This window comes from Charadrius vociferus, unplaced genomic scaffold (assembly GCF_000708025.1).
Source record: "Charadrius vociferus isolate BGI_N301 unplaced genomic scaffold, ASM70802v2 scaffold62, whole genome shotgun sequence".
NCBI lineage: Eukaryota > Metazoa > Chordata > Aves > Charadriiformes > Charadriidae > Charadrius > Charadrius vociferus.
The window spans coordinates 5859876-5887139 of record NW_009647419.1 but is presented as its reverse complement, the minus strand read 5'-3'; the positions used below and the strand labels follow the sequence as shown (position 1 = coordinate 5887139).

Here is a 27264-nt window from a genome sequence, read left to right as displayed (position 1 = left end):
ACTTTTAACATGGTCCTTCCAGCTGTGGATGGAAGAAATCTGTAACTCGGGAGCTTCAGGAGGCAACTGAAAGGCTGTGTCCAAGGCCATGCATTGTGAATCTTTAGGTTAGGTGACAAACAGTGGGGTCGGTACAGCTGCTGTATTGGAACTGTGCGGTGAACTTAAGTTCAACTTACAGCTTTTTTAGCCTGTTCCTACATGCTGTTTTTTGTGACAGTGGGAGAATGTCTGTGTGCGTGCTGCCTGTCATAACACTTTCTGTGAATGTTTGGTAATTGACTCCCTTCAGCAGAAACACTTAATAACATTTATTTGTGTTTTGAATGTCCATTAAGTGCTTATAATGTTCTCTATATGAGACATGTGGTGAAAATGGATGTATTTATAAAAGTGAAATTATATTGACCAGATAACCTGACTAGGCAAATCTGAGGCTGTGACAATTTATGTCCGTTTTGAAGGTGAAATCAGATATATCTGGGAAACTGATCCTAAATTGTTTACAAATAAAACCCAGAACTTGATCAGCTTATTATTGGACTGATTAGTTCACATGTTTGAGCCTTTTGTTTGTATCTTAGTATTTAAGATAGAGTTTTCAGTCTCAGAGATGTGTGCAGGGCGGAGTTGCTTTTTCTTATACTAGATAGCAGGTAGCAACAGGCACTCTGAAAGCAGTGTTTTCATGGTTGGTTGGTTGTGTACAAGCGTTTCTTGACTAATTCACTGTTAACAGAGGAAAGTGTGATGCCATCCTGTCATCTTGTATACATGATTATGCGTGTACAAATTATATTCTTGAATAAAAAAAAATCATATAGAATTATATATTTCTACTACAAAACTGTGTATTTTCCAGTACAATAGAAAAAGTTGTACTTTTTTATTTTATTTTATTTTATCTTATCATAAGCTGGAAGTTTACATGCAAAACCCACCGCTTTTTGAAACAAAGTCTATGAGGACTGTTAAGATAGTGGGGCTTGAGAGCAATAGCATAAATAAGCATTCTTTTCTTTTCTTTTTTTTTTTTTTTTACCCTGCTCTAGATGTATCTTTTCCAGTAAAAGTCTTCAGCATCTCAATACAAACTTTCATTTCACCTTCCTCCATCTGTTCATCCTGTAATTCAGACATAACCACCTGAAATTTTCTGTGGCCTCAATGATGAAGTCTTCACCACTGGGATAAAGGGGAGAGCCCAGCTTGTCTAGAAAGACGGACCTCACGTGGCCCTTATTCTTGGCCAGTCACGTCTGAAACTCTCTGTGTCCTGGAGCTCCATTTTGTGGGTAGCTGGTCAAAGTCCCTGAGCAGTGCTCTCTGTGCCAGTAACCAGAACGGCAGCATGCTGTTTGGGGTTAGATGTTGGGCAGCAGCTGCTGAGCCCTCAGAAAAAAAACATTTGTCTTGGACTTCTCCGCTCAGACCTCATTCTGGCACTTGGCCTATTTAGACCCATTTCAGCCTCTGTGGTTGTCTAATTTCCAGGTTGTACAAGGACGCCGTCTCACCGCTTCCCTACAGACTAAGATATTAAGGGTAAGGCATGAAACAGAAGAGCTTTTGCTGAGTTGTGTCCGTGATGCTGGCACAGCAGCGTTGGGTACTAGGGTGAGGCGGCAGGGCTGGTGCCCAAACCCAACAGGACTGCAGGAGCTGAAAGAGCCAGCGAGTGCAAGACTACTAAAAATGTCCTAAGTATACAGGTTGTGGTAGTCCCTGAGGCCTATGCAGAAGAAGTGTTTGCCAGCATTACTGTTTCATAGTGCGCAGATATCCCTGCGGATAAGGTGCAGGTGGAAGGGTAGAGCAAGTATAGTACTCGGTCTTTAGCTTGATAAATAGGTAAGAGCTCTGCTCTCTTTCCCCTTGTGTTTAACTGAGCCTTTCCAGTATCTGTCAGTTTGTGGTGTTCCTGGTGGTTGTTAATACCTCTGGTGACAGCTTCCAATTTTGCTGTGTTGTTAGAAGAGTTCTCCTGGAAACCACAGGTGAATTGGCAGGTCTGAAGGGTTGACAGCTTGTCAAAATATAGCTGCTAGGTGCAGTCATCTCAGCTCTCATTCTTTCAGTACTAGCATAGAACATGGGATTGACAGCCCAGAGAGTGAAAGTGTTTTTTCACGGATCAGATAAAGCACACTGTGTGACAGGGCATACTCCTCCAATGTGCAGTAGTCTCTCCTGTCAACTATGGAGAGAGGGGAGTGGGGACTTGGGGATTATAACTGTCCCTTTTGAGTGAAAAAGTTAGGTGGTTGGACGTTGATAACATTAAAATACCAACAACCACCCATCTTTTCCAACTGCGGGGAACTGAATAACCCTTTCCCTGTAGCCTGGCAGCTGTAGTAGGCAGCTTTTTGCTTTCTCCTTGCTCCAATAGGTTTCACACAGGCTGCAAGGGATTAGGTCCAACCTCATCCTATTCTTCCCCTTTGGAAAATCCTACTTACATGAGTACCTGAAAGAGTTCTTCATCCTTTCCCTGAGTTACCAGGAAGGCAGCTGAGATTCCATCTCTTATGTTTGGCCTTCCCTGTGGAATTGATAAAAATATGAGTCAGTGCTGGGTGCAGTGGCAGTTTTGCTAATACAGGACCTGCTCCCACTAGAGCTCAAGCTGATGCTACTAAACTTCTTATGAGTGAGTCCTAATTCCTCCTTGCTGACATCAAACTGGACAGAAACTGAACTAACAGCTTAAAAATTCTGTCCTCTTGTCATTCTTCCCTCCCAGACAAACCCATCTCTGTATACAACCAGAAGTTGATGGAAAGAAGCTCTAGTAGCTCTGGAAAACTTTTTTTTCTTTTCCCCAATCCCAACACCCTCTATTTTGCAGCAACAGAGCAAAAATTAGTTATTTCCAGCAGGAGCTTTAAAGCATTTTGACGCTGCCTGGTGAGTTCCTGTTCTTTTAATACTGCTTCTTGACAGTTCACTTTAGAGTAATTAATGAAGGGCAATATTATTCCTCCAGTAAGTCCTCTTACTTTAGCTTTCTTGCCTCTCAAAGCCAGCAGGTGGATGGCAGACCAGGAACAGAACCGTTGTTTCCTGCGTTCCACTCCAATGATGGCTCCTTCCTGAAAATAGGAAATTACTTCAAGCATATTATTGTCCTTGAAAGTGTTCAGTTTTGGTATCCATTACATACATCCCTTAAAGTCTCCCTCTCTTGCCTCCTTTCTGTCAGGGAGGACAACTTTTCACTTTTTTCCCCTCCTTCTAATGCACACTCTAAAACAGGGAGGCAGGAGGTTCGTACTGTTCTGTCTTCAAGCGGAGCAGGTAAGGAAACCTGATCCTGAATAGGTGCAAAAATGAGTTATTGAGAAAGAAACAGGAGAGGAGTGCTGCTACAAGAAGGGCTAAAATAATTTAAATAAGCATAAGAGTGCTTTCCCTCTCAAATGTGAACACCTTTCCAAAATAATAGGAAGGAGAACATCAGAAATCCCACCAGGCCAGAAAGCAGTGCAGTTTTCAAGAAAAAAGAATACTTCTGTGATGGGTTTTTTTCTGAGTTTGGCAGTATTTAAAATATCTTCAGATTTAGTCTGTTCAGGGGTGAGTTTTCTAACTGGCGAAGAAGCAGAAATGAAGTCTGGATATTTAACTGTGCTCTTCAACTTAACCCTGCTTGTATTCTGAGAAACTCTTACAGTAAGCACAGCAGAGGCAGCGTTTCCAACACAGCAAGCTCCCAAAATGGGATTTCTTCAGGAAAGTAAAGCCGTGCGGAGCTCACAAACAGCCCGTGGGTGTCCGGGCTGGAGCGTTTCTCCGGGGCGATGGGTGGATTAAAAACCAGACGACTTCTCCAACCTGCACAAGCAGAACAAGAGGGAGGTGTAAGGCTGCGTGTGAGCAGTGCCCGTGGTCGTGGAGGGGTGTCCACCGCCACCTTTTGTGCTGCAGGGAGGGCAGGCCAGGCCTGGGGAGGGCTGTCCGCCCTGCTCCCCTTGCCCATGTGTGTGCTGGGGCCACCGCTACGGAACAGAAACTGAAAGAGATTGCTTTCTTCCAGCAAAAAAGCAATTACGTGGAGTCTAGTACTGCTGTTTTATCAGGGGCAAACAGATGCTTTCTGGGTTTTGAAACGGCCACTTTGTGTCTCCTTTATCTTCTCCAACCCCCCCCCCACCAGGGATGTTCTTGGAGATCTTCTTATCTGACCACAAAGCTGTTTGGATCGAGAAGTGTCGTGGATTGTTGAAAGGGTAGTGGAAAGATTGTGCTGCCAAGAAAGACTGCTCCTGCTTATAAGTTTAGCAGCAGCCGTGGTGTTAGCGCAGCTGGAATCAAAATTGCTGCAGCTGCTGATGGCTGAAGTTGGGCCTCTCCCCAGATAACATTTGCTGCCTGGCCGATCTGGTCACCAAGGGTGTCTTCTCTGTCTTCTACCCACCCCCAAATCTTTCTTACAAATGCTTTCAGAATAAAAAGTTTTGAGGACGCGTACCTGGGTGGTTCAACATTTTAGCTGACCGTTTCCAGACTTCTTGCAAGGGCTGTTTCGAAATACTGTGCAGGATTCACTCCTGTGGTTACTAGTGATGACCAGAGCCAGGGAGATGATGGCCGCGGCTCTGTGCGTTTCTGCCCAGTCCCTTGGCATCGTCCCATACATGCCAATTTTAGTATGTCTGGAGATTTCACAGGTCTGTTTTTCACTAGATGAAAATCATGACTTTTGCTCAGTCAAGCAGTTTGAATACTAGCTAATGTGTCATTTTGTCCGGTTCCTCATTCTGCATCTTAAATCTGTGTCAAAACTTTATTTAATCCTTTGCCTGCTGCAGCCTGTCAAGACTAGCCAGCACGATTTTGACTTGAGGCACAATTCTGCAGCTGATTTTTTTTTTTTTACCCACCTGTTACTTTTTTAACTTTGTGAACACCACGTATCCAGAAATGGGTTTGTCTGTGCTCTTTCACTGGAGATGAAGTTCACTGTACATCCAGGAATTCTTTAGCTTTCTTCCAGTTTTCTTAGCTGGATATTAAGTGTCTGTATGTGCTTAAATAACAGGGATACAATGAGGGTAGTTCCTTTAATTATTTTGATCCTGTTTTCTCTGTTTCCTCTTGTGATGCTATGCAGCTGGCCTCTGTGAGAGTTATTAAATTGGCCTCTTATAAAATGTTAATTTAACTGTGATATAGTAGATGAAAAGACACCACGCTTGGCAGGGTTTGGATGATGATGTTTGCGGATGTTTGTATGTAGTACCTGAACCAAATATCCACCAGCTGATTAAAGTATGTGTTGTAAACTTATGCATTTCAGCAGTAATGTGGTAAAAGTTGGTTCTGTTACTGTATGCTTCACTTAAGGTATTGAAATATTTTCCAAAAGGAGCAAGAGTGGTTTCAGCTGTGCTTCATAGATGTACAAAAATAGAGATACAGCATAATTTGAAAGTCATGGGCTAAAGGCAGTGGGACTCCCTGTGTTTAGACCTTATTATAACCAACAGTGTTCTGGTATTGACGGTAGTGATGTTTTAAAGATGCTTGTTATAAACTTGAACTGTGTTTGTTTCCAGTAGAAGCTACTAAATTGGCATATTTCATTTGATACCTAAAGTGCTCAGCCCTCATTCTGGAGGGCAAATACTCAGTACTTCCCTAAAACTGTGTTGGTCTAGAATATGTTACACTGTGCTTTAAAAAACCCCCAAAATTGGAAATAGAAATAATTTTTAATATTCACTTCATGACAGTTAATAAAGACATTATTAAAATTCTGAATCTTTTTATGCAGGCTTGAACAGGTGGAGTGTTCAGGATCATACATACTCTTCCTTTATTATTTGTCATATTTTATCTGAGACAAGCTTTTTGGAAGTATTTTGTTGTATGGATTTGGGCAAGAAGACCTTGTTGGAAATATTCTTGAAACAGACATGAAACATGATTGTACACAGCAATAATTTGGTTTTGCTATTGACAGGATTTTATATCTTGCACGTGAAAGTTGGTAGGGACACAAGCAGAGATGCAGAGTTTCATCAGCTTTTAGTTCTCTTGCGCTGAGGTGCGGGGACCCTTCTATATGATTTCATTTATCTGAGGGCTGTAGTGAGATCGGGTGGTCCCGGATCATCAATTCTGGAAAGTGAAGAGACACGCAATTGAGAAAAGCTGCCTGCTATTCTGCACAGAAGTCCTGAAGCACCTGTGGGAAAGTGGCTGTATCTTAAAATGCACAGGGAAAATTGTAGTACAGTTCTGTGGAATTAAGTAGGGTGTGAAAATTAATCACTAAACAGCCAGTTTTGACCATAACGACAAGTCATGGGTTTTTCTTGTGCTGCTGTCCCCATGGGGAAAAATGGAATAATAATTATCAGTTGAGTTCAAAGTTAATATTTATCCAACAAGTTGGTAGGGAGGATAACCAAATATTTGGCACTTGCTTGTTTTCCTTACAGGAATTGCAAAGCTCAGGAAGAGGACGCTTTCTACTGGAACACGCTATGCCCTTCTCTGCATTTTTGACGGACAGCTTTGGGCGTCAGCACAACTACTTGCGAATTTCTTTGACTGAGAAATGCAACCTCAGGTGTAAGTGTCTGCTTGCTTTCTTGCAGAAAGCTCTCGTGCACCAGCAGCTTGAAACACGTTGTGCAGAGGCCAAGAATTGTGCTAGGGTTGCACAACACTGCTGTTTTGGCCTTGTGCTGTTTTCTTGTCTTCACAAAGTAATGGTAAAGAATAGTTAGAGATTGATTTAGGGCTGAGCTGCTGGTGGGATGGGGAAGCCGGGACAAGCCTAGGGATCTGCCAGAGGTAGGTGGGAGCACCAGGTCTTCCATCAGACTTGATGACCTTCCAGGACTTCCATCCAGACCTTGGTCTCAGACTGAGACCAGGTTTGGATGATGGTGCTTGTGGATGTTTGTATACTGTACCCAAAATGTGTGACAAGCATGAGAGCTCATACCCAGGCGTTCCCACAATTACATCTGCAAAGTTTGTGGCAGTGTCCCAGTGCTTGCCAGTTCAGTTTGGTGTCTCTGTTTGAATGCAGGTAGAAATAAGATCAGCTTTTCCTTCAAAGTGGATCCACTGTAATTCTGAGACCCCTCAAATGAGTATTGGTTTTTCTTTTGAAGGAATACAGGAAATTGTTAGGAGATGGCTTGTAAAATTTGGTGTATGATATTATCTGTATTTCAGAAAAGCAGAGTCATTTGACATCCATTAAAGAAAGTTGCACTCAGTGCATTTTTCCTATCAATATTAGATTAACTGCTGCTGTTTATTTTTTCCCATGTATTTCTGTGTTCTTTGTTTCAGGTCAGTATTGTATGCCAGAGGAAGGTGTTCAGCTGACCCCTAAATCAGAACTACTTACTGCTCAGGAGATAATTAGTCTGGCCAGACTGTTTGTGAAAGAAGGTGTAGAGAAGATCCGGCTGACAGGAGGAGAGCCACTTATCCGACCTGATGTGGTTGATATTGTGGGTGAGTTCCCACTAAATACACTGTGTTTCGAAGCGACTTGTATATTGATCCAAGAACTACGCTTATAACTATCCACTAATATAGTCCAAAAACCTGAACATGAAACGATAGTGCTTTTTCCCAACATTGTGAAATTCAGGATAGTTCTTGCAGAAAACTTCCAATTTTGCTCTCTTACTTGGATGGAACTTCGTATTATAACATCTGAACTTAGCATTGTCTTCGTATCTAGTAGATGCTGGATAGCTTACATAATGCAGCCTTGGGGTGAAAAATCAAGAATTGATATGACCAGGTCCTCACTGTGGAGGAACAGCTGATACGTGCTTACAAACAAAACAGGTTTTCTGTTGGATTTTGGGATGATTTGGTTTTGTGTTTTTGCTTTGCTTCCTCGACAGCAGATGTCACTTGCTTGTCTGTGTTTAATAAGGAATGGTGGAAAAGCCTATGTTTTTACAGTTATTGATGAAGACTATTACTTCAATGGAAGATAAATTAATGGGTAATTTTTAGAAGTCTATGTCCTTTAATTGGTATTGTGTTCACTGTGCTTTTTTTCGTGACCTAGGTGCTTTTTTTCCCCTGTCCAAAGCCAGATATGTTATGGACATTACAGTAGCTTTGTGTAGTGACAGTATATTGGATTAAGACTAGTAGGTGGGTGTACTTTAGTGTGTTGTAGGCAGCTGAACTTGTCTGTTTCTGCACGTATAGTCTTAAAAGTACTGAAGCTAAGAAAAGGTTAATATGGAAGATGAAAGTCTTGAAGTAGAGTAACTGCCTACTCTTCAGAAAACAGTTGGCCTCTGGTCCTGCTTTGTTTTGTTCAGGAGAGGTCTTCAGAAAGACCTTTATGGTCTTTTCCAGAGGAAGCAGCAGAGCAGTGTAGTATGTAGAACTGACCCATTTATAGCTGGAAAAGGTATGACTAGAGTGAACTGGCTTGGGTTGCCTTGAACCTTGATTGTGAAGAGTCCTGAAACTGCACTAACTTCATCTTTTTGGAACTCTGGAATACCATTCTCTAGGGCATTTTGCCCATGCGCAGTAGGTTATTTTTTATTTAGGATTGAGAGCGCTATGTGCCTTCCAAGAGACCTATTTCTTCCAAGAAAGCATTACCCATTTTTAGCAATAATAGCTATAATTATTTTTAGCTGGCTTTTGCCAGCCAAAAAGGCAGCAGATTTATCAAATTGTATTTTAGAATACAACCTAGCTTTACAGTTCAGCATGTAGTATTGGCATGGAAATGAGTTGAAATCAACGTCATCAGTTCAGTGCAGAACTTTCTTTCCTAGTGTACGCACCATTTTGACTTATCAGCGGTAGCTGATGGCTTTTTATACTCGACACAGCTACTCTGATGTTGAGGGTGTAAGTTGAGTAGCCAGGTCACCGTAAAATAATTATCGCATTGCTGCAATTCTGAAGGATTGATATTGGAAGGATGGAAAGCTTTTTTTGGTTTGTTTTACCAAATTTGTGTTAGAATTCTCAAAGGTTTATTCTGTGGCTGAAAGAGGGAGACGGATCTTTTTGAAGCACTTGGGCTTTCATTATTCTGCCTGTGTTCTTGTTCACAGCTGAACTTTGACAGATTCATAGTGATTATTTTAATGGACAACAAGAGTAGTGATCTTGGTGTCAAGGTAATGGATGTTAAGATGATTGTCCCATTGCATTAGTTCATTCTGTCATGAATTTGTATTAGCCTGGCTGTTTTTTTTCTAAGGCATATTCAAAATTGGCAAATTAAGTCTGTAAACAGTTTTTTATCTCCTCAGATTTTGGTGTTACTCTATGGTGCACAAGTTTGGCATCAAGATAAAAGTCTTAAAGCTTAATAGATCACATGTAACAACTATGGGAAAACTCACTGAAGGGAAAACAAGCCCAAAAATGTCTTCTGCAGAATTTGAGTTAGGCACCTTTATTGAAGCCATTTTAGCACAATGATTGGTTTGGGCTGGGATAGAATTAATCTGGATTTCTAGATGGTTTATAGAAGCTGGATACAATATCTCAGATGCTAAATAGGGTTGAGATTTAAGTTAGGTTTGTTTTCAGCAGATTTTTCTCTTAACCATAAATGGCCTGAAATACCAATAAAGCTCAAAAATATTAATGCTGGATTACTATTACCATATTTTTCTAATACTCAAGTTCAAACCTTTTTGTTGTTTCAATGAACAAATGTGATTCGAAGCTAGTGTAGGAAACCATGCTATTCAGAGACCTGCTCCAGTTCTTTAGGTTGTTTCAAATCTTCTTTTAATGCATTCACATAAATAAACTGTGACTCAGCAACTAACACTTGCTGAAAGCTAAATCACGTCCTGAGGACTACTGAAAACATATGTTTGAGACTTTTTGAAGCAGCTGATAGTGGAATATAGAATCAATCTCCTTTGGGATACTTTAGTTTAAGTTAGCACCGGATACAAACTGTGTGGTAGCTCTTTGTTATTAATAGTCTCAGAAGCACACATCTCCAGTGACAAAATCATTTTCCATGGGTGGGGGGACAGACGGTTGGATAACTTTTTATAGCAGCATACACATTTCAAGAGCAAAGTGGTGCAGGGCAGACTTGTTAATTCATATATTCGGAAATACACATACCTTTTCTGGACTCAATCAGGAGAAGTGCAATCAAGGAAATAATTGGAGGACAATATGCAAGAAACTTGTCTATTTAAGAAGATGCTCCTGATCCTAAAGGAAAAAGTAAATGTAAAAGGGTTCACTTGATGGATTGAGCCTGGCATGTAAGCTTTTAGCTTCATGCTATTAAATTACATCTGTGCTGTTTCCTTTTCTACTACATAGTTTTATCAGTTGCCTTTGCATGTGCTGATTGTTGCTACAGCAGTGACCAAAGGTCAGCAAACAGACTTAATACAGGTAGAGGTGAGTTACAAAGTTACGAAATCTCTTTAATCTCTTTTGAATTTAGAGGTCAACAAGCCAAGACAACAAGCAACTGCAAATGTTCCACTTCTTAGCTTGCACAAATGAGGCAGAGTGCATTAACTGGTTCTTTTGAACTTGTTGGTGTTAGTGTTAAGTCTCCATCTGTAATTTCTCTCAGTTGGCTTCTATCCAATTTGTTGTTACAGGGGGTTCCACATATTAGTGTATTTCCAGTGCTTCATCCCGTATCTTGTATCGTCTGATGAGGAAGAAGATGCATTGCTAATAGCTGCTGCCTGCACCAACTGACCTAATCAGCTGGTGCTGCTTTTTGAAATTTTTCCATTTTCGGCTGCAGCGTGGCTTTGGTTTTATTCAATGCCTTCATGCATTTTACATTTCTAGCAATGAAGCCTGTATGGCAGCTAGTCTTTTTTTCTCTGTTGTTAGGAAGTTGAGCATTTTGCGCGTTCAGAGGTTGTAAATAAAAGTAATGGTGTTCCTACTGTATCCTCTGGCCGCAGTGTGTCTCCTGTGCTCCCACAAAGACTAGGCTGCTAGTGTTAAATAATTTTTCGCAAACCTGGGCCAATAGCACTCATCCTCTAGGAGGGGGTTATTCATGGTCAGTGGGGAGGATTTTGAGAGGTGAATGCCAGAAAAATCTAATTCTTAGTAAGGATTGCTCTTTGGTTACAGCCCCAGGTTCCAAATGTCTTTCCAGGGCTCCTAATTATGTTGCAAAATGCTGCTGCTGTAAAATTCGGCATCTTTGGTGTGACCTTGCTTGTCCCATTCCAGAGTTTTGGGCTCAGCTTAGGGTGAATATTTTGAGAATAGCTGGGAAATAAGATAAAGCAGAAGCAAAGCCTTTATCAACATGAACAAATAGAGGTAAAACAGGGAGGGAAGAAGGGATTATGAAATATTTGTGCTGTAATTAAAGCTGCCTCAAGAGTAAGGGTTCTTCAAATATTTCTCAACTAATTAGGGTGGAGGCTATGAGAGAAGGGCGGAGGGAAAATAAGAAAAGAAAATTACTTTCCCGTGGCTCTGCTTCTGCAAGTGGTTTATGAGGGTTTTTTCCTATTTATTATTGTACTGATAACTGGAGGCTTGAAAGTCTGCCTTCTGCAGATCTGGTATGCTGAGGATTTCTGCATTTGGCCTATGAGGAGGCAGCTATTTTCTAAATCTTAATCTCATGATATTAACTGTTTCTTACGTGGTTTTCTTTTGTTAGCCATTTTTTTAGTGTCTTGCGTAAGCCCTCTTCAATTGGCCGGGCTACCACTGTGGGTAATGGAAATACTTCAGTTGTCAAGTGCAAGTGTTTTGTCCCTTGGATGTTGTTGCCTTGGATTCTCTGTAATGGTCTAGTATGTTGACCTTTTTCTGTTTAGTTAGGAGTATATGTGGTATTTCTTTCAGCAGTTTAAAGTCACTACTGCTGGCAGCTACTTCTGGGTTAGAACTGCTCTTTGGTAAAGTATAATAGGATAAATGTTACTAGATAAACGTAGCTAGTTCAGGTGTCAGGTGTGGAAGGGATGGCGGCTCGCTGCTTATTATTGCAGAACACAGGATTCAGTTTGCAGAGCAAGATTGAGGAAAAGAAGGCAAACAGAATCAGAGTCCTTCTTCCAACAATAAAGAAGCTATTTAAGAAATGGAGAACAAAATTAGAGAGCATTTTCAGTCTTCTTTATAACCAATTTTGCTTGTAAAAAGCTAGTCTTTCATACCTTTTGGAATGGATTTGTGCTAAAATGGGTGTCTTAAACCAATACAGCTGGAAGAAGACTGAAGCACTGAAGTGTCCATGTTTTCCTCACACCCTCAGCGATTTTTTTGTTTGTTTGTTTGACAAATCTTCTTTTGGGTTTTCTGTGTAACTTACAGTTGAATTACTTTTTTAAAAGTGTTCTTCCTACTTTTTATTTTTCTAGGTCAACTGTACAAGCTAGAAGGGCTTAAAACCATTGCTGTGACAACCAACGGCATCAACTTAGCCAGATTGCTGCCCCGGCTGAAGGAGGCAGGATTGAATGCCATTAACATTAGCCTGGATACTTTGGTCCCAGCTAAATTTGAGTTCATTGTCCGGAGGAAAGGTACAGGCTTGTCTTCTAAGGCAACTGTGTTAATACTTGCAGTAATGTTATGAGTTGTTTGGTGTGTCTTTCACACTCAGTTGTTTTGGGAGGGGAGCGAATTGCTATCCTTCTGAGGCTAGGAAAAGTAATCTATACTAGCTTATTTGATAGTGACACTTTTTCCTTCTTTCTACAACCCTTAGGCAGGTAGAGTCCCTTTAGTCGGAGCTGGTGGAGTAGAAGATGCTCAACTCGCCACAGTCAGTGGGACTGTGACTACAGCTGCCCCTAACTGGCTGATTACTGGTTAGTCATGGATATCAAGAGGACTTGTGTTGGTCTCGTGGGCTGCTGTTCTTTAATACTGTTCAAAAAACCAGATGTTCCCGCTCTAGCCACTGGGGACTAAGCCACAGGAACTGAACTTCTTGTCACAAGTAGTGGCAGTTTCTGGAAGTTATATTTGGGGCATGCTAGCAGTGGTCTCATTTGTGGTTAGTGATGTTCCCTACCTCCACTAATTTTTAAATAAACCACACTGAGGGAATTTGTGGAGGGGTGTTGGTATTGTAACTTCTCTCTGATTGAGCTAGTAATTCCAAATGAAGTTTCAAAAATGCTTGGATGTCCCCAGTGTTACAAATTCTTGTTGAAATGAAGCTTATCATGAAGTTCAACTTCACGGTTGGACTTCCTTCCAGACTGAAACTGATTTGATCTTCTGTCATTCTGTTTCTGTCCAGTAATGTAACTTTGGCAGCGAACTTCTAATTTAGACAAAACCTCCAAGTAGCCACTAGATGGTGCAACAACGTAAGATAAATGTGGGGCGAGGGATGTCGAAATCTGGGATGCTATGAGAAGTAATTTCAACATTTGAATCGCTCCACTATCAAATCGAAGTTCTGCTGAAAGGTGTCCTTGTGTACAGTCTATCAGGGAGAACTTCTTCAGGTTTCTACATCGTGGTGCAGAAATCCGCTCCTGCCACATATCTGACTGAAGCATCACCCTTCCAGCATAGGCTATTGCATTAATCTGGTTATGTCATGGCACAGTTGGCTCCCAGAGAGGTATCTGGGAGTATCTAATCACAAGCAGGTGTTGACTGTGCTCTTACCTTCTGCTTTCTGCAGTTGAATATTACCTGGTTTGTGGTGATCACTGGAAACAAGCCTGCCCTTTGCTACTGAAGGGGCAAACCTGATCCTCCAGCTGCCTGGCCACAGCTCTTTGTATCTGATTGAAAGCAGTTAGGAATGTGCTGCTTATAAAGTTAACTAAAAGTTTTTGGGGGATGGGGGTACTTTTTATGTATATAAATGTTCTCTTCCCCTCTTTCCCCTTTAACCACTTATGGTCTTTATCCACAAAGAGAGAAGTAGCTCAGCTGAATTGCATAGAGAATGAACAGGGAAGTTTCTATGACTCAATATTTTTAAGGAGGAGAACAAAGTCTCCAAATCATAGATTATTTTTTTTTTAATGGAGATCAGGTAAAAATAGTAACGGTGAGTTGAGTTGTTTTTCTTTTGATAAGGGCTGAAATTATGTAAAAATACTTTTATTGTGTTTGAGGGTTTTTTATTTAATAGGAGATTTCCAAGTATGGAATGAGCAGAGAATAAAGTGCCTGCCCTACTGTGGTACCCTGTCTTCTGTGGCAGTTCCAGAGGCGACAAGATATAGCTGTATTAAGGTGAGAGGGATTCCTGGTCTTAGATTCCTACAGGCTGGTAACTTACGTGGAAAGCAAAGGTGGCATCTGATTATGGAGCTAACCAGGAACTCGAGAAACTTGGAATCAATTTTTCTGCTCCTCTGGAAACTCATTCTAGGGTTTTAAGAAAAGGCTGGAATTTTGTATCGTTGGTGCAGGTGCACCTGCTTTTATTCCCAAATGTTTGGGAGAGAGGGAATGACTGAGATGAACAGAAATTTCACTGATGTGTGAAAGCACTTTAGAGGACCATAATATTTCTAGTTCTCCCCATCTACCAATTTCTAAGGGATGAACAAATGAAAAGTACTTTCTTGCAGGTAGCCAGTCACCTAACCTATTTCACAGCCTGTCCCTTCTTTTTTATTCAGTACAAGGAAAATGAGAAAATATCGTACTGTAATTGAATCATTAAACGTTGGCTCAAAGCCTTTCTTCTTGTAAGGATTAAATGTTGGGAGGTGTTGGCCCACATAGTATTGTTCCGGATGTGTCTAGGATTCTCTGTACTTTAAAGTTGGCTAAAATTATGATTTCAGAAGAAATCCCGAATGATGAAAATATTGACATTTTTCATTGGGTGGAAGAGCAGAAGGTTTATCATTTTGAAATGTCAAACAGAATCTCAGAGAACTTGTGATCCTTGACAATATTTCCTGACACAATGACATCTAGTATTCATTTCTGCTCCGATATTTTGAAGTGTGTTTGTTTTATACTTTTTGTTGTTCCATTACCCCTCAAGGACTGTGGTCTAGAGGGGATGTTTCAATAAGTATGGCAATACTTTTTTTTTTTTCTTATCTTGAACACATCCGATATTAAGTATGCACAGAATATAATTGAGTTAATGCTTATTTCTGGTAAAGCACCTACAGCTTAATGAAGGTATGATCCCTTCACTAGAGAATCTGAGTTTCCAGTAGAGAAGAGACAGGGAAAGGTGGGTGATGGACCTACACAGGAAAAGGTATGACTAGGAACAGTGCAGGGATTTTCAGCACAAACTTCTAGAAGATACTGCCCTTTTGCTAGCATGTGTGAAGTATTTGCTGTTGAAGACTGCAGCTTTGGAAGAAGGAGCTCAGTCTCATACAGAGTTTGGTCTCTCATACCTGAGTTTAGTGTGTAGAACAGGAAGGGAGCTTAGTCTAGTACCTGACAGGGTAGGAGAGACATTCACAAACACGATACTAACAGCTGAGTACACCCCGACCAGAAATGTATACCCAGAGCTCAATAGCTTGCTGTCTCATTCTTGCTACTATCAGCTTGTTTCTCTGCCAGCTGGTGTGTGTGGCAGCGAAGGAATAATATGTCAAATCTAAAATTGGTATCTTGATGAAAGGTCTTAACTTTGTTTAAATTTGACAGAAGGTGTGGTTTGAATGAGATGATTAGGAGCCTTTCCTAAGGGCCTTTGGAATTCCAAAATTGCATTGTTGCTTTATTTTTCTTCCAAATTTATGAGGTATGTGTAGGGGTGAAGATACTTGCCTTAAATTAACTATACCTCTGTGTCTGGGAGCAGCCGACAAGCGTAGGCCACACTAAATGGTAGGGTGAGGCTGGGCACTTTGTTCCTTGAAGTCACTGTAGTTTTTGACATCTTTCATTTGTTTTTAAGGCTAAAGGCCAACTGAATTGCTTTCCTAAATGCTCTAATCCCCCCACCTTGTTGTGCTCACTTTCACGTTTAGTCATAAAAATGATGATCCTGTAAAATGCTGCCTGTGATCTTTAAACTAATGGATAATCAGTAGCTTTGGGAAGCCAATTACATCTGTAGTCAGGGATGAACAGGGAATCAAGGGGCTTTTGTTTGTTCCTAACCCCATTCCCCTCCACACGCACTTAAAAAAGATCCTTTTAAAATTCACTTAGCAATGTTGCTGTCTGACTCAAAACAGTGAGATTCTGCCATTTTAGCGAAGACGCATGTGCCATTGCTATCAAATAAATATTAATTTATTATTCTTTCTTCATTGCATCTGGAGGCAGTTCACAAATGCTTTCCGCTCCCTTAAGAAGAACGTAAGACAAAGCAAAATTGACATATGGGGAAGTGGAGAATCATATGCTAATGCATGGATGTCCAAAGATGCAGAAAAGCACACCAGTATTTTTGGCTACCCAAATACAAGTTAAAAAATTTATCTTGGTGGCTTGACCACAGTAACGGTGGCAGTCTTTGGGGGGTGTGTGTGTAGAATTTAAGTCTCTTTACTTGCAGCTCTTCTTCCTTGCAGCCCTGTCTACTGAATCAGATTGGGGTTTATTTGTCTTCTTTTTGTCTTGTACTTAGTAATCTTCTGCATTCTGTTTTTAAACAAGAAAAATAATTTTTTATTCTTTTTGTAGGCTTTCACAAGGTAATGGAAGGGATCCACAAAGCCACTGAACTTGGCTACCGTCCTGTTAAGGTAAAGCCAGGGTTTGTTTACTCTGAAACTGTTGTGTTTTACCATAAATTGTGATAAAAGATATAGTTCACCGGATGAGGCATTTATTATCCTCCAAATTGGACCAAAATTAGTTTTGTTTTACCTCAAACCAGGACAACTCCATGAATAATTTTTGGTTAAAATGAACAAAAATCTTAGTAGATTGCAGATCACACCAAGAGAAGGGGGAGATTCGTATAATCTCCTTGCGCAGCTGAGGGTATAGGTTCATACTGCCACAAAGCCTATCAATTGCCCGGCTGCAGGGTGGTCCTGCTCTGTACTTGCCTCTTCCTACTCCCTCTATCAATTTGGCACTTGTCTGACCCAGCTGTGACCTTGGCCAAGGGAGTTAACAGGCAGAAAACTACCCTGCAGTAAGACATTAATTTTCTCCTGGTTTATCTCCTTCAGCTGCTTACAGCAGACTCTGATGAGCGCCTGTGTGAGAGAGAGGGAAAGGGAGTCCTTTGTTGGGGGTGCAGGTAGACCAACTTAGCTGTAACGTGAAACTTCACCCTAACTCAGCTGTTTGCAGTTCTGCAGCAATATTGTTGTAATATGGTAATATTGTTGATGAGGAATGTGCAGAAAACTCAGTTTTAACCTCTTTTTGGAGGAAGGCAGAGATAGTCATCCTGCAGCCTATGGTTATAGAACGCACTGTGAGCAGTTCTGATCTGGGGCATTTGCCTATGATCTGCCCAAAAAGAGTGCTAACTCAGCTGTTTGCAGTTCTGCAGCTGTGGTTCCCTTCGGTCTCACCGGTGTTTTGGGAGATGTGTTATGCGTAAGTGGTTTAGGCTATAGAGCTATGAAAAATACTTGAAATTAAACAGTTTTAGGCTTTCCTGAAAGATCTTAAGACTCATCATGCATAATGCTTGGACATACCAGTCTGCCTTGCTAACGGAGAGTGTTGTAGCAACTGCACAGCTCTCTGTTGTTCTTCAGCTAAAGCAGAGACGACTTGGGGCTCCAACGGTAATATTGTTGATGAGGAATGTGCAGAAAACTCAGGTTTAACCTCTTTTTGGAGGAAGGCAGAGCTAGTCATCCTGCAGCCTATGGTTATGAAGCACGCTGTGAACACTTCTGATCTGGGACATTTGCCTGTGATCTGCCCAAAAAGAGTTCTACAGAAGGTACCCTGGCAGTACTTTTACAGAAGCTGTACAAGGTAGGACTGGGAAGTGGAGTTGTCATTTTAGACCGTAAAAACTGCCGTACCTTAGATGGGTAAGATGATGCCTTTGTTAGCTTTTATTAGTTTTCCATTTAGCAAGGCAACTTTAACAACTTTAGTTAGATTGGATGCAAAAACTTATAGGTGAGTTTGGCAGACTCCTGCCACTTCACTCCTGCCAATTCTCTCATCATATTTTCTTTTTTTTAAAAAAAAAAAAGTTCTAGCTACCTTGCCTTCTGCAAGGACTATGAAACCTTGCGTAAAAGGGAAGAAAGTCATATTCTGCTCACTGATTTCAGGTGTCTGCTTTTCCTGCAGGTAAACTGTGTGGTGATGCGAGGCTTCAATGAGGATGAACTGCTGGGCTTTGTGGATTTCACAAAGGATCTGCCCCTTGATGTCCGGTTCATAGAATACATGCCCTTTGATGGTAAGCAGTCCTGCTTTGAGATTCTTCACGGCGTGGGGTATGCCTTGGGACATAGGTGAATCTGGTGGTTGTTCAACCCATAGGCTTGTCTCTGGAAGTTTTGGTGAGCTCTTTTGGGGAATCAGGAATTGCCTTAAGTTCTGTGTTGTATTTTTTGCAGCTTACCTGTTTCCCCTGAATAAGCTGGAGAAGGATTAGTAGCAGGATTAGTTGGGGCTGAGACACCTGCACAGAAAACTGAGATTTGTAGAGAATGTAAAGGTGGTTCTTTGCTAATTAAAAAAATAAAATCGGCAGTCTAAAATTATTCTGGTTTTGTTACTTCTAGGCAATAAATGGAATTTCAAGAAGATGGTGAGCTACAAAGAAATGCTTGACACAATTAAACAGCGATGGCCTGAATTGGAGAAATTGCCCTGTGAAGCTTCCAGCACAGCCAAGGTGGGGATAGACAAAGAATATGTGAAATGTGTCCCCGTTCTTTTCTTGCCCTGAATCCCTGAATTCTCCCAAGTTTAGTATTTGTATTTGACAAGTGAAATAAAAAATACCGGGTGTAGTAGTTCTGGGATTTTGGTCAAGCTGCCTGCATGTGGTTTTGAGTCTTATTAAACACTGGTCATCATCTTTACCTCTAGAAATACAATGTGTTTGCTAGATACCTCAGTCAGATGTAAAGAATGTCAGACTTGTATCCTGTATTTACAGCTCTTGAAACTCTTGTCAGTCTATGTCTGTTTGTCTATGACTGCACATTAACGAGCCTCATCAAACAGTTGTTCAGTGAAATAACAGTATTGCTTTAGAGCATGCAGTGTCACACGGGTGATTTCTAGCCTACATAAATCTACAGCTCATGGCTACCTGAGTAAGAACATGTCTCCAGGCATCACGTGTTGGTTGATAACTGCAAGAGCAAACATATAACAACTTTGTTCAATCATTATTATTTTTTTTCCCCTCTCGTGTGACCTTAGAACTGAAGAAAATCTGTGTTAAAATGCCTCTGGTCTTTGGGCAATTGTAACTTTCAAAGTGAGGAATCTATATTTGACTATCCATTTTTCTCACCTGCATTTCTTTAGAGTTATAAGGTGCCACATTTCCAGGGACAAATCAGCTTTATCACCTCCATGTCAGAGCACTTCTGTGGATCCTGTAATCGGCTGAGGATAACAGCAGATGGGAATCTAAAGGTTGGTAGTGAAATGTGATTCTCTTTGCTTTCATGCAGCCTTTCTTCCCTTGAAAGTAGCTGGGATGCAAAGTAGGGTGGAAAGATGCATAATTACTACCAGCTAACTCCAGTTTATCTATCCTGTATGTATTCTTGTTTAAGCTTGTTGGGCTGTTAGGGAGATGCTACATCACCTTTTTTTGGTTTCTCTGTTTTGCTAACATAGTTAACTTCAGTTGTAAAATATGGTCCCAAGGCCAGTAAATATAAACATTTATTTTAATCTTTGATTCAAAATCATCTTAAACATGTGACAAGCAGATGATTTCCCATTAAAAAAGGATCCAAGCAGCTGTGAGAGTCTGGCTTTTGTGTTCCACAAGGATCCTGTCTGGTTTCACCAAACATCTTCTTGCAGCTCTTCTCCTTCAAGAGCAGCCTGTACATTTGCTCAACGGCTGTAGAAAGGGGAGGGATAACCATTTCCTGCCACGTTGAAACTGGCAGTTTCTGGGGGAAAATTAAAGTTTTCAATTAAAAATTGGCACTTACGCATTGTCACCTGATATTGACAACAGCTGTGCTGCCTTCTAATGTCAGATGACTGAGGCAGCCTGAAGGCCCAATGAGCTTGGGTTACATAAATGTCCCAGCCTGCCTGTCTGTGTACACGAAGAGAGATAAAGAAAACAATCTCCATAAATGGTCTCTTTCTTCAATAGGATAGGCCTCTTCAAAAGTCTTTACTCTGAGACTAGTAGGAAATACTTGTAGAAGCCATTTATTTTATTCTTCCTCATTTCTCCTCTTTTGTTTCCCTGGGTTGGCTGCAGGTGTGCCTTTTTGGGAATTCAGAAGTGTCCTTGAGAGATCACCTACGGTCAGGTGCCTCAGAGGAAGAGTTGGTTCAAATCATTGGAGCAGCAGTGGGCAGAAAAAAGAAGCAGCATGCTGGTATGTTTGTTGTACCTGAGAAATAACAGCAGTCACTAGGGAAAACAATGTCCTGGTACTGCTGTGGGATGCATTGACTTGCCAGGATAAAGAAGGAAAAGCTTCTTGAATGAAGCTGCATTAACAAAGGAAAGAATTTTCCCATCTGATAAGAGTATTGTCTGGTAGAAAGCTCCTAACATACCAGTCCTGCAGTTACTCCAAAATTTGGATGTCAGTTTTGAGTCCTCAAACCTTCCACATAATCTAGAATCCAGTCCATCTAACAGTCTTTCAGACTGACCTTTGTCTTCAAAGAGGTGCCAATACCACAGCTCACGATAACAGCAGCAAAGCGTAAAGCTAAGCAAAAATTGATGGAATTGTACTGGATCCCTTTTTTCTTAAAATTAGTTTGCTGTAAAATAAGGACTAAAGCTAAATTGAGCTGCCAGTCCAACTACTGCATTAACATGTTTCTAGAAGTGACAAATCTCTTTTTGAGCATGCAGAAATCTGTAGCCACTCATCCAGTGGTCTGCATAATGTTGTGACACAAGGTCCATGATGATGCAGTCACATCCTCAGGCTGTATTAGTCTTTTCTGAATTTATATCGATAGAAACTATATTTCAGTCACGTCTGAACCTAACCATATTTTCGTAATCTGGCTGCAGCTGGGAATGCTGGCCTCTTGTACAGGAACTGGCTTTGTGATCATGGAATATCCCCCTTTACACTAAAAATGTGTTTTGGCCCTTTTGTTCTCTTGCAGATTCTGCCAGATTACTAACAGTTGATTGTGCCCTTTTTCATGATGTATAAAACAAATTTAAAGGAGGCTTTTAAATCTGAGCGTAGACTAACTTGTGAAGTACATTGATCTGACCCAGACAGAATAGTGCCTTATGAACATAAGGGAAGGGGTGGAAGGATTGGTTCTTTTTCTTTTAGAGCATTCATTTCTGAATCTCTGATTTGGGAAAGCGAGGGGTGACCAGGGGGAAGAAGAGTGTTTTCCCCCCTAGAAAAGGCATTTTGCCATCAGCAGCATTTACCTGACATTGTCTGTCGTCTTCCAGTTTGCATTAATCCAGGTATTGTCCTTGGGGCCTTCTGTGATTGGACTTCTTTGAACTGGAGCACTGTTAACAGCTGATCCATAGAACTAGCACAGTTAAATGCTGTTGTTAAGAAACAAAAGAGTCCCAAGTTATTTGAATTTTGTAGTAGGTAGACTGTAATTCAGATTATGGGAAGCTTTCTGGGAAGGAGTTCTACAGTGTGATAGACCCATAGCAGCTGGCTGCTTGGAGACTGTGGAAGCTATGGTTTTAAATAATACCATGCTAGCTTCCCCCTCTTCCAGCTCCCTCCGTCTTTTATTTAGCTTTGGTTTTCCTAGCATGCAGGTTGCACTGTGAAGAGCAGAAAACTAAATATATAAACCAGATGCGTGACTTAAAACCTAAAAAGCTAGGATTTTTATGTGTTCCTTATTTTATTTCTAGGCATGTTTAACATTTCCCAGATGAAGAACCGGCCAATGATCCTGATTGGTGGGTGACAAATCAGTACGTAATAAACATACAATGATTTTGTTTGGTTTTTGTCTTTTGGGGCAGCAGAGTGGATTGGGCTTTTAAGTCTAACATGGGTTTGGTTTTGGCTTAGGTTTAGGCAAAGAAATGGGTTTCTTAAAAGGCAGTTGTGGTTAACACGCTGAAGTGGAAGAGGAGGAAAGGTTTAATGTCCCTACCAACCCTTACCCAGTGTTCTGATTGACAGCGCTGTTTTTGTCGTCTCTAATTTTGAAAGTTCATTAAATTTCCCAAAGGGATCACTAGCTTTCCTATCTTATTTCCTATCTGCTTCCTTTGTACTTAACAAGACCAGTGTAGTAACTTGTAAGGCAATTTGGGGTGAGTTTTATGAAATTGACCAGATCACCAAATAAATGTAAAGGATAAGGGGCAGACTTTAACCCCTGGATTAAGAAATTCAAGTTTGCTCATAATATTTAGAGCCAATAACCTGACAGAAATGCAAGTTTTCCCACCTCACTAATACTTTACTTCAAAATCTGAAACTTGGTTTTGTTCCTTTGAAATGTCCTCTTATTGCTGCAAAGTTTCAGAGCATAACCATGAAAACTGTAGTATCTAGTATATCTGACCAGTCCTGTGAATCGAGAGCCTTTCTTGTCCGTGTTGTGTCTATTGAAGATATTTGCAAACTCTCCCTTCTGCTTGAAGCTCTGTTCATGAGTGTTATGGCACTGCTGGGGTTCTCTTACTGCTTTTTCATACCTCCTTCAGCGTGTTCTTACCTCCTCCATGCCTACGTTTCCCTGTTCTGTAAGATCTATCTTCCCAAATACCTTTTTCTTCCTTAGACTTAAGAAATGCTTGCAAAAGTCAGCATTGTGAGATTGTCATTCTGTTGTTTCTTATCAACAAGGGGGGAAAATGCAGCAAGGGTGGAAAAGATGAATGTTATGTTTCAAACCAAAAGTCTCATCCTCCCATTGATGCTCTGGAGCAGGTTAGCTGCTGTGCAGCTTAAAACACAGCTTTTAAAACAGGTACCCTGGGGGAAGGTAACAAGCATTTATTTGCAGGTCTTTGCTACAGGTGATACAATAACTGTTCTTTTTTTTTTTTTAAACCAAGACCCTAGTGCTTGTACTTCTGTTGCCTTTATTAGGAAATAGGATCTACAGAGGTCTTTTAACATAGGTTTTCACTGGGAGTATTTTTCACTTGATGCCTCCCTTTTAAAGGACCATCATTTTCCCTGTTGAGTTTTAAAGTGAATGGATTCAGCGGTGCAAGATTGTCTCTCTCAGTTTGCTTTTGCTCTTTTATATTTAGCCACTGCTGCATTGTGTTCCAGGAAAAGGGGAAAGAGGGACCTTTGTTTAAAGTATGTATTGACTTGCTGCATGAGGAAAAACTTTCTGGTTTCTTTTTTAAGATGAAAAATACTATATTAAACTCTTGACAGTTCACTGGGACCTACATAATTTGTCAGGATGCCTTTGAAAGAATCCCCGCGCTCCAAAGTTAGCATTCATAGCAATGTTTGGATGTCTACAGATCAGATCCATCCAATTTCCTTTTGGAAAGTGCTTTAACATTGTCTGACATACAGTAAAAGAGGCAGCCTGTCCAGGTCCTGCTCCAGCTGTTTCATGTCCCTTCGAGACTAACTGCTGGCAGTCACCGCATCAGTGGAGAGACTGGAGATGAGTGGAGAGTATCCCACTGTGACACATGGGGAATCATTAGGAGATTTCCTAATTGTGTTTTGAATTACTTACAAACTTCAAATAATACTGGCGTGCAAGCAGCCAGTGGGGGGTGTGTGTATATGGAATTAATTTAATGAAACTTAATGAATGCTGTGGAAATCACTAATTGGTTTTGCTAGTCCCAGTAAGCCAAACCTGGCTTCTTCCCTCCACTGCTGTTGTCTGATCCTTTGCTATATGGTTTGTATCCTATTTCCCTTAATCAAAATATTCCTTTTGGCAGGTTGTTCTCCTCATGGGTTCATTTCAGTTTTGGGAGTTTCCCCCTTAAGTATCTCCTGCCTTCTTTCCGCTCCCCCCCCCCAAGTTGTGCACGTTGGAAGCTAAGACAATTAAACTTCAGGTGCAGTAATAGAATATAAGGAGATGCAGTTTGTCAGATGGATTCAGTTGTGTTATATGTGGTACTGTAGAAAACCATTATCTATTTTTTGTAGGTGTATGAGCAATTTGAGTGCAGCTAGAGATGACTAGGTACAGCTTGAAGAAAATGTAGGTTGTTAGGAAAAGTGAAGATGCTTTGCATGCATTACTGTCTGCTATCTTTTCACTTACCGCTGTACTTGAGCAAACGGTACTTCTCTTCCTTGCACCCACCCATGTGTGTTTACTCTGTGGAAGTAAGCACTTGCCTGCCTTTGCAGTCCAGCTTCTCCTGAAGACAAGACACCTTGTCGGGGGTTTAGCTTCAGCTTTAAAGCTAATTAAGGAATCCAGAAGACCAGAGTACTTTGAGTTCCTGGCTTTTAAAAGGAATATCCAGGTTAGGCCCCACTGTATAAAGAAAGAGAAAAAGAAAGGAGAAATAAACACAGTTTGCTGTCGTCTTCTAAAACAGCGCAATGTTGCACTCAAAACACTTGTGTCCATTTAATCCCATTCCTCTGAGGGTAAACACATTACTGCTAAACTTGCAGGAATCTTAATTTTAGTGGACAGACCATCAGCTGTAGATCAAAAAGGGCCTTTGCCTGAATTTACATTATTGCAGTGATTTAAAAAAAATAATCATTAAATCTATGGTTGATTTAAGCTTCAGTGACAGGCACTGTCAGATCAATATTTGGAGGGTACTCTGGATGAAAAAGGTGCAAAGTGCATCAGTCTTATTATAGCAGAAGCTGAGACTAGAAGGAGGAGATGGGTTGGTTTGTTTTTTAAAAAAAGAGGCGGGGGACACACACACACAACCAATGGGTTGTCCACACTGTGTCTGTTACTGGCACGTGGACAGTCCAAGGTGCTATCTGTAGGTCAGGGCAGCAGAGGGGCCAGGAAGCTGCTTTGATTCACTTGTGGCGAGTCTGCAAATTTGTGAGTAAGGGAGTCCCGGAATACCAGAGCTACCAAAGGAGGTTATTGAGCAAAACCTAATTCCAAGTTTCTCAGAGCAAAGAGAGCAGGAGCTCCAGAAAAAGAGAAACATGTTTATCAATGAGGCTATTAAACTAGGGCTTAGCCACTTACCTCTATACTGCTTTCTCTTTACTTACAAAACAAATCACTTATTTTATGTGAAAAAGACTCCTTGTCTTGACACTTGGCATTTAGCCCTGTGCAAATGCCAAAACCAAGGGATTAAATGCTGAAAAGGGGCAGGAGGGCTTACTACCGCTCTGCCAGCTGGGAGCTCTGCCAGCTCGACTTGGAACATGCTGCTGAGTAGATTTAATATCTATTTGTCAATGAGGGGAGCGCGGTTTTTCCAGTGCTTAAACTTCAGCTGTCATTAACGTGGTAAGAGCTGGCAGTAATAAGAGAGGTTCCCATCACAGACCCACCCTCTGAGCTTGTAGACAGTCCAGTTGCAGATGCAGGGCTTCTGGTCCCTGCTGTCCTCAAGTGCTGGCGTGACCCTTCCCTGCAGAAGGAGATGAAAGCAGGAGTGCAGCCACCTGTGCTGGGAGGAATGTGTTTGGAAAGGCGGAGTTGAGAATCTCAGTGCAAGAATTTCCTATTAGCCCTGCCAGGCTTTCAAAAGAAGACTGGTGCTGGGATAATCTCAAATGGATGCTGAGGTGCTATGACTTGCTTTTCTTCAGAACTGATGTTCCTATAAGCTTTCTGGGCTGATGCTTCTCAGTAAGCATTGATACTTTTTGAAAGCAAGTTGTTTCTTCTTGTCAGGGACCTTGAAATAAGTGGTTTAAGTCTTGGGGGTTTGTAATAACAACCAGCAAATGCAGGGAACCTATGAGCGAGAAGAGAAGGAACTTGAGGAGAAAAGTAGATATTTGCAAGTTTGTTGAGGTTTATGAAATACAGGAAGTCCCAAGCAGTGCTCTGACAGGGTCCTCAGCTGCTGCAGACTTAGCGTAGCTTTCCAGTTATTAAGACATGTTCTCATATTACTTTTTTTTTCCCCCCAGAGCCTGCATTGATGTCATTCCCCCTATGCCAAGATGCCCTACAGAATCCCCCAAATTCAAAACAGTGGGGCCACACATTAAGCCGTTGGCTGACTTTGAGAGCAAGTTTACCCAAACGAATGGGAAAAGCATTAATGAAAAATAAGCTTACAGGACAACTTTTCCTGCCAGGATCTCACCCAGAGCAACAGTGGCACATGACGACAGGAATTCTACAAACCCAGCTCAGAGGCTGCTGTGTCTTCCAGAAGGACCCAAGCTCCACATTTGACACAAAGTGCCTTGAGGCTTCTCCTGTTGGCCAAGTTTCTGTGGACTGTCAGTCCAAAGAGGCAAGTCCAGGATTCGAATTCTGTACCAGAGATCCGGGATCTCGCACCAAGGTACCTCGTGCCTCTGACAACTTGACTCACACTGATGAGGAAGGACGGGCCGCAATGGTTGATGTTGGAGGGAAGCCAGATTCAAGAAGAAGTGCTGTTGCTGGTGCTGTGGTCCGCCTGGGCGAGAAGGCATTTGGGATGGTGAGGCAGAACCAGGTGAAGAAAGGGGATGTGCTGGCAGTAGCCCAGATTGCAGGAATTCAGGGAGCGAAGCTGACCAGCCAGTTGATCCCATTATGTCACAACATCCCCCTCAACCATGTTGAGGTGTCTCTGAGCCTGGATGAGACCAGACATGCAGTGGTGATTCGCAGCTCCTGTCAGACCTGGGGGAGGACAGGGGTGGAGATGGAAGCTCTGACAGCCGCCAGCCTGGCTGCCCTGACTGTGTACGACATGTGCAAGGCAGTTACTCATGACATTGTGATCGAAGAGGTGAAGTTGCTCAGTAAGATGGGCGGGCAGAGGGGAGACTTCTTAAGGGTCTAGATCACCTCCAGACACCACCAGCCCTCCAGGTGACCAGTGCTCATGTTCAACCTCTTACAGAACTACTTTTGTTCAGCTGGTAGGCTTGGAGACCTCAGCAGGTGTATCATACAACGACCCCACGACTCCAGTTTTGCCTTACCCTGTCAGCTTACTGCTGGCTGAACAGGGGAGCCACTTACCCCTGTTGATAACCACGTGTGTTTTTTTAGAGGACAGACTTCTCCACTCTGCCAATACCTTCATTTCAGTGTCCTCGCCATGAGCTTGAGCAAAGATTCCTAGTTACAGCACAGAGGTTGGTTTAGTTTTGGGTT

The 27264-nt window shown here is 41.6% G+C and overlaps 1 protein-coding gene across 1 annotated transcript; it reads left to right on the top strand.

Annotated features, from left to right (window-relative positions):
- Positions 1-6473: 6473 nt before the first annotated feature.
- Positions 6474-26947, top strand: MOCS1 (molybdenum cofactor synthesis 1). Its single transcript, XM_009880427.1, has 10 exons — positions 6474-6582; positions 7318-7485; positions 12354-12518; positions 16582-16643; positions 18172-18283; positions 18612-18724; positions 19369-19479; positions 20294-20414; positions 21905-21952; positions 26076-26947. Exons 1-10 carry the CDS (start codon positions 6495-6497, stop codon positions 26945-26947), a joined length of 1860 nt encoding a protein of 619 aa, XP_009878729.1. The 5' UTR covers positions 6474-6494.
- Positions 26948-27264: the final 317 nt, after the last annotated feature.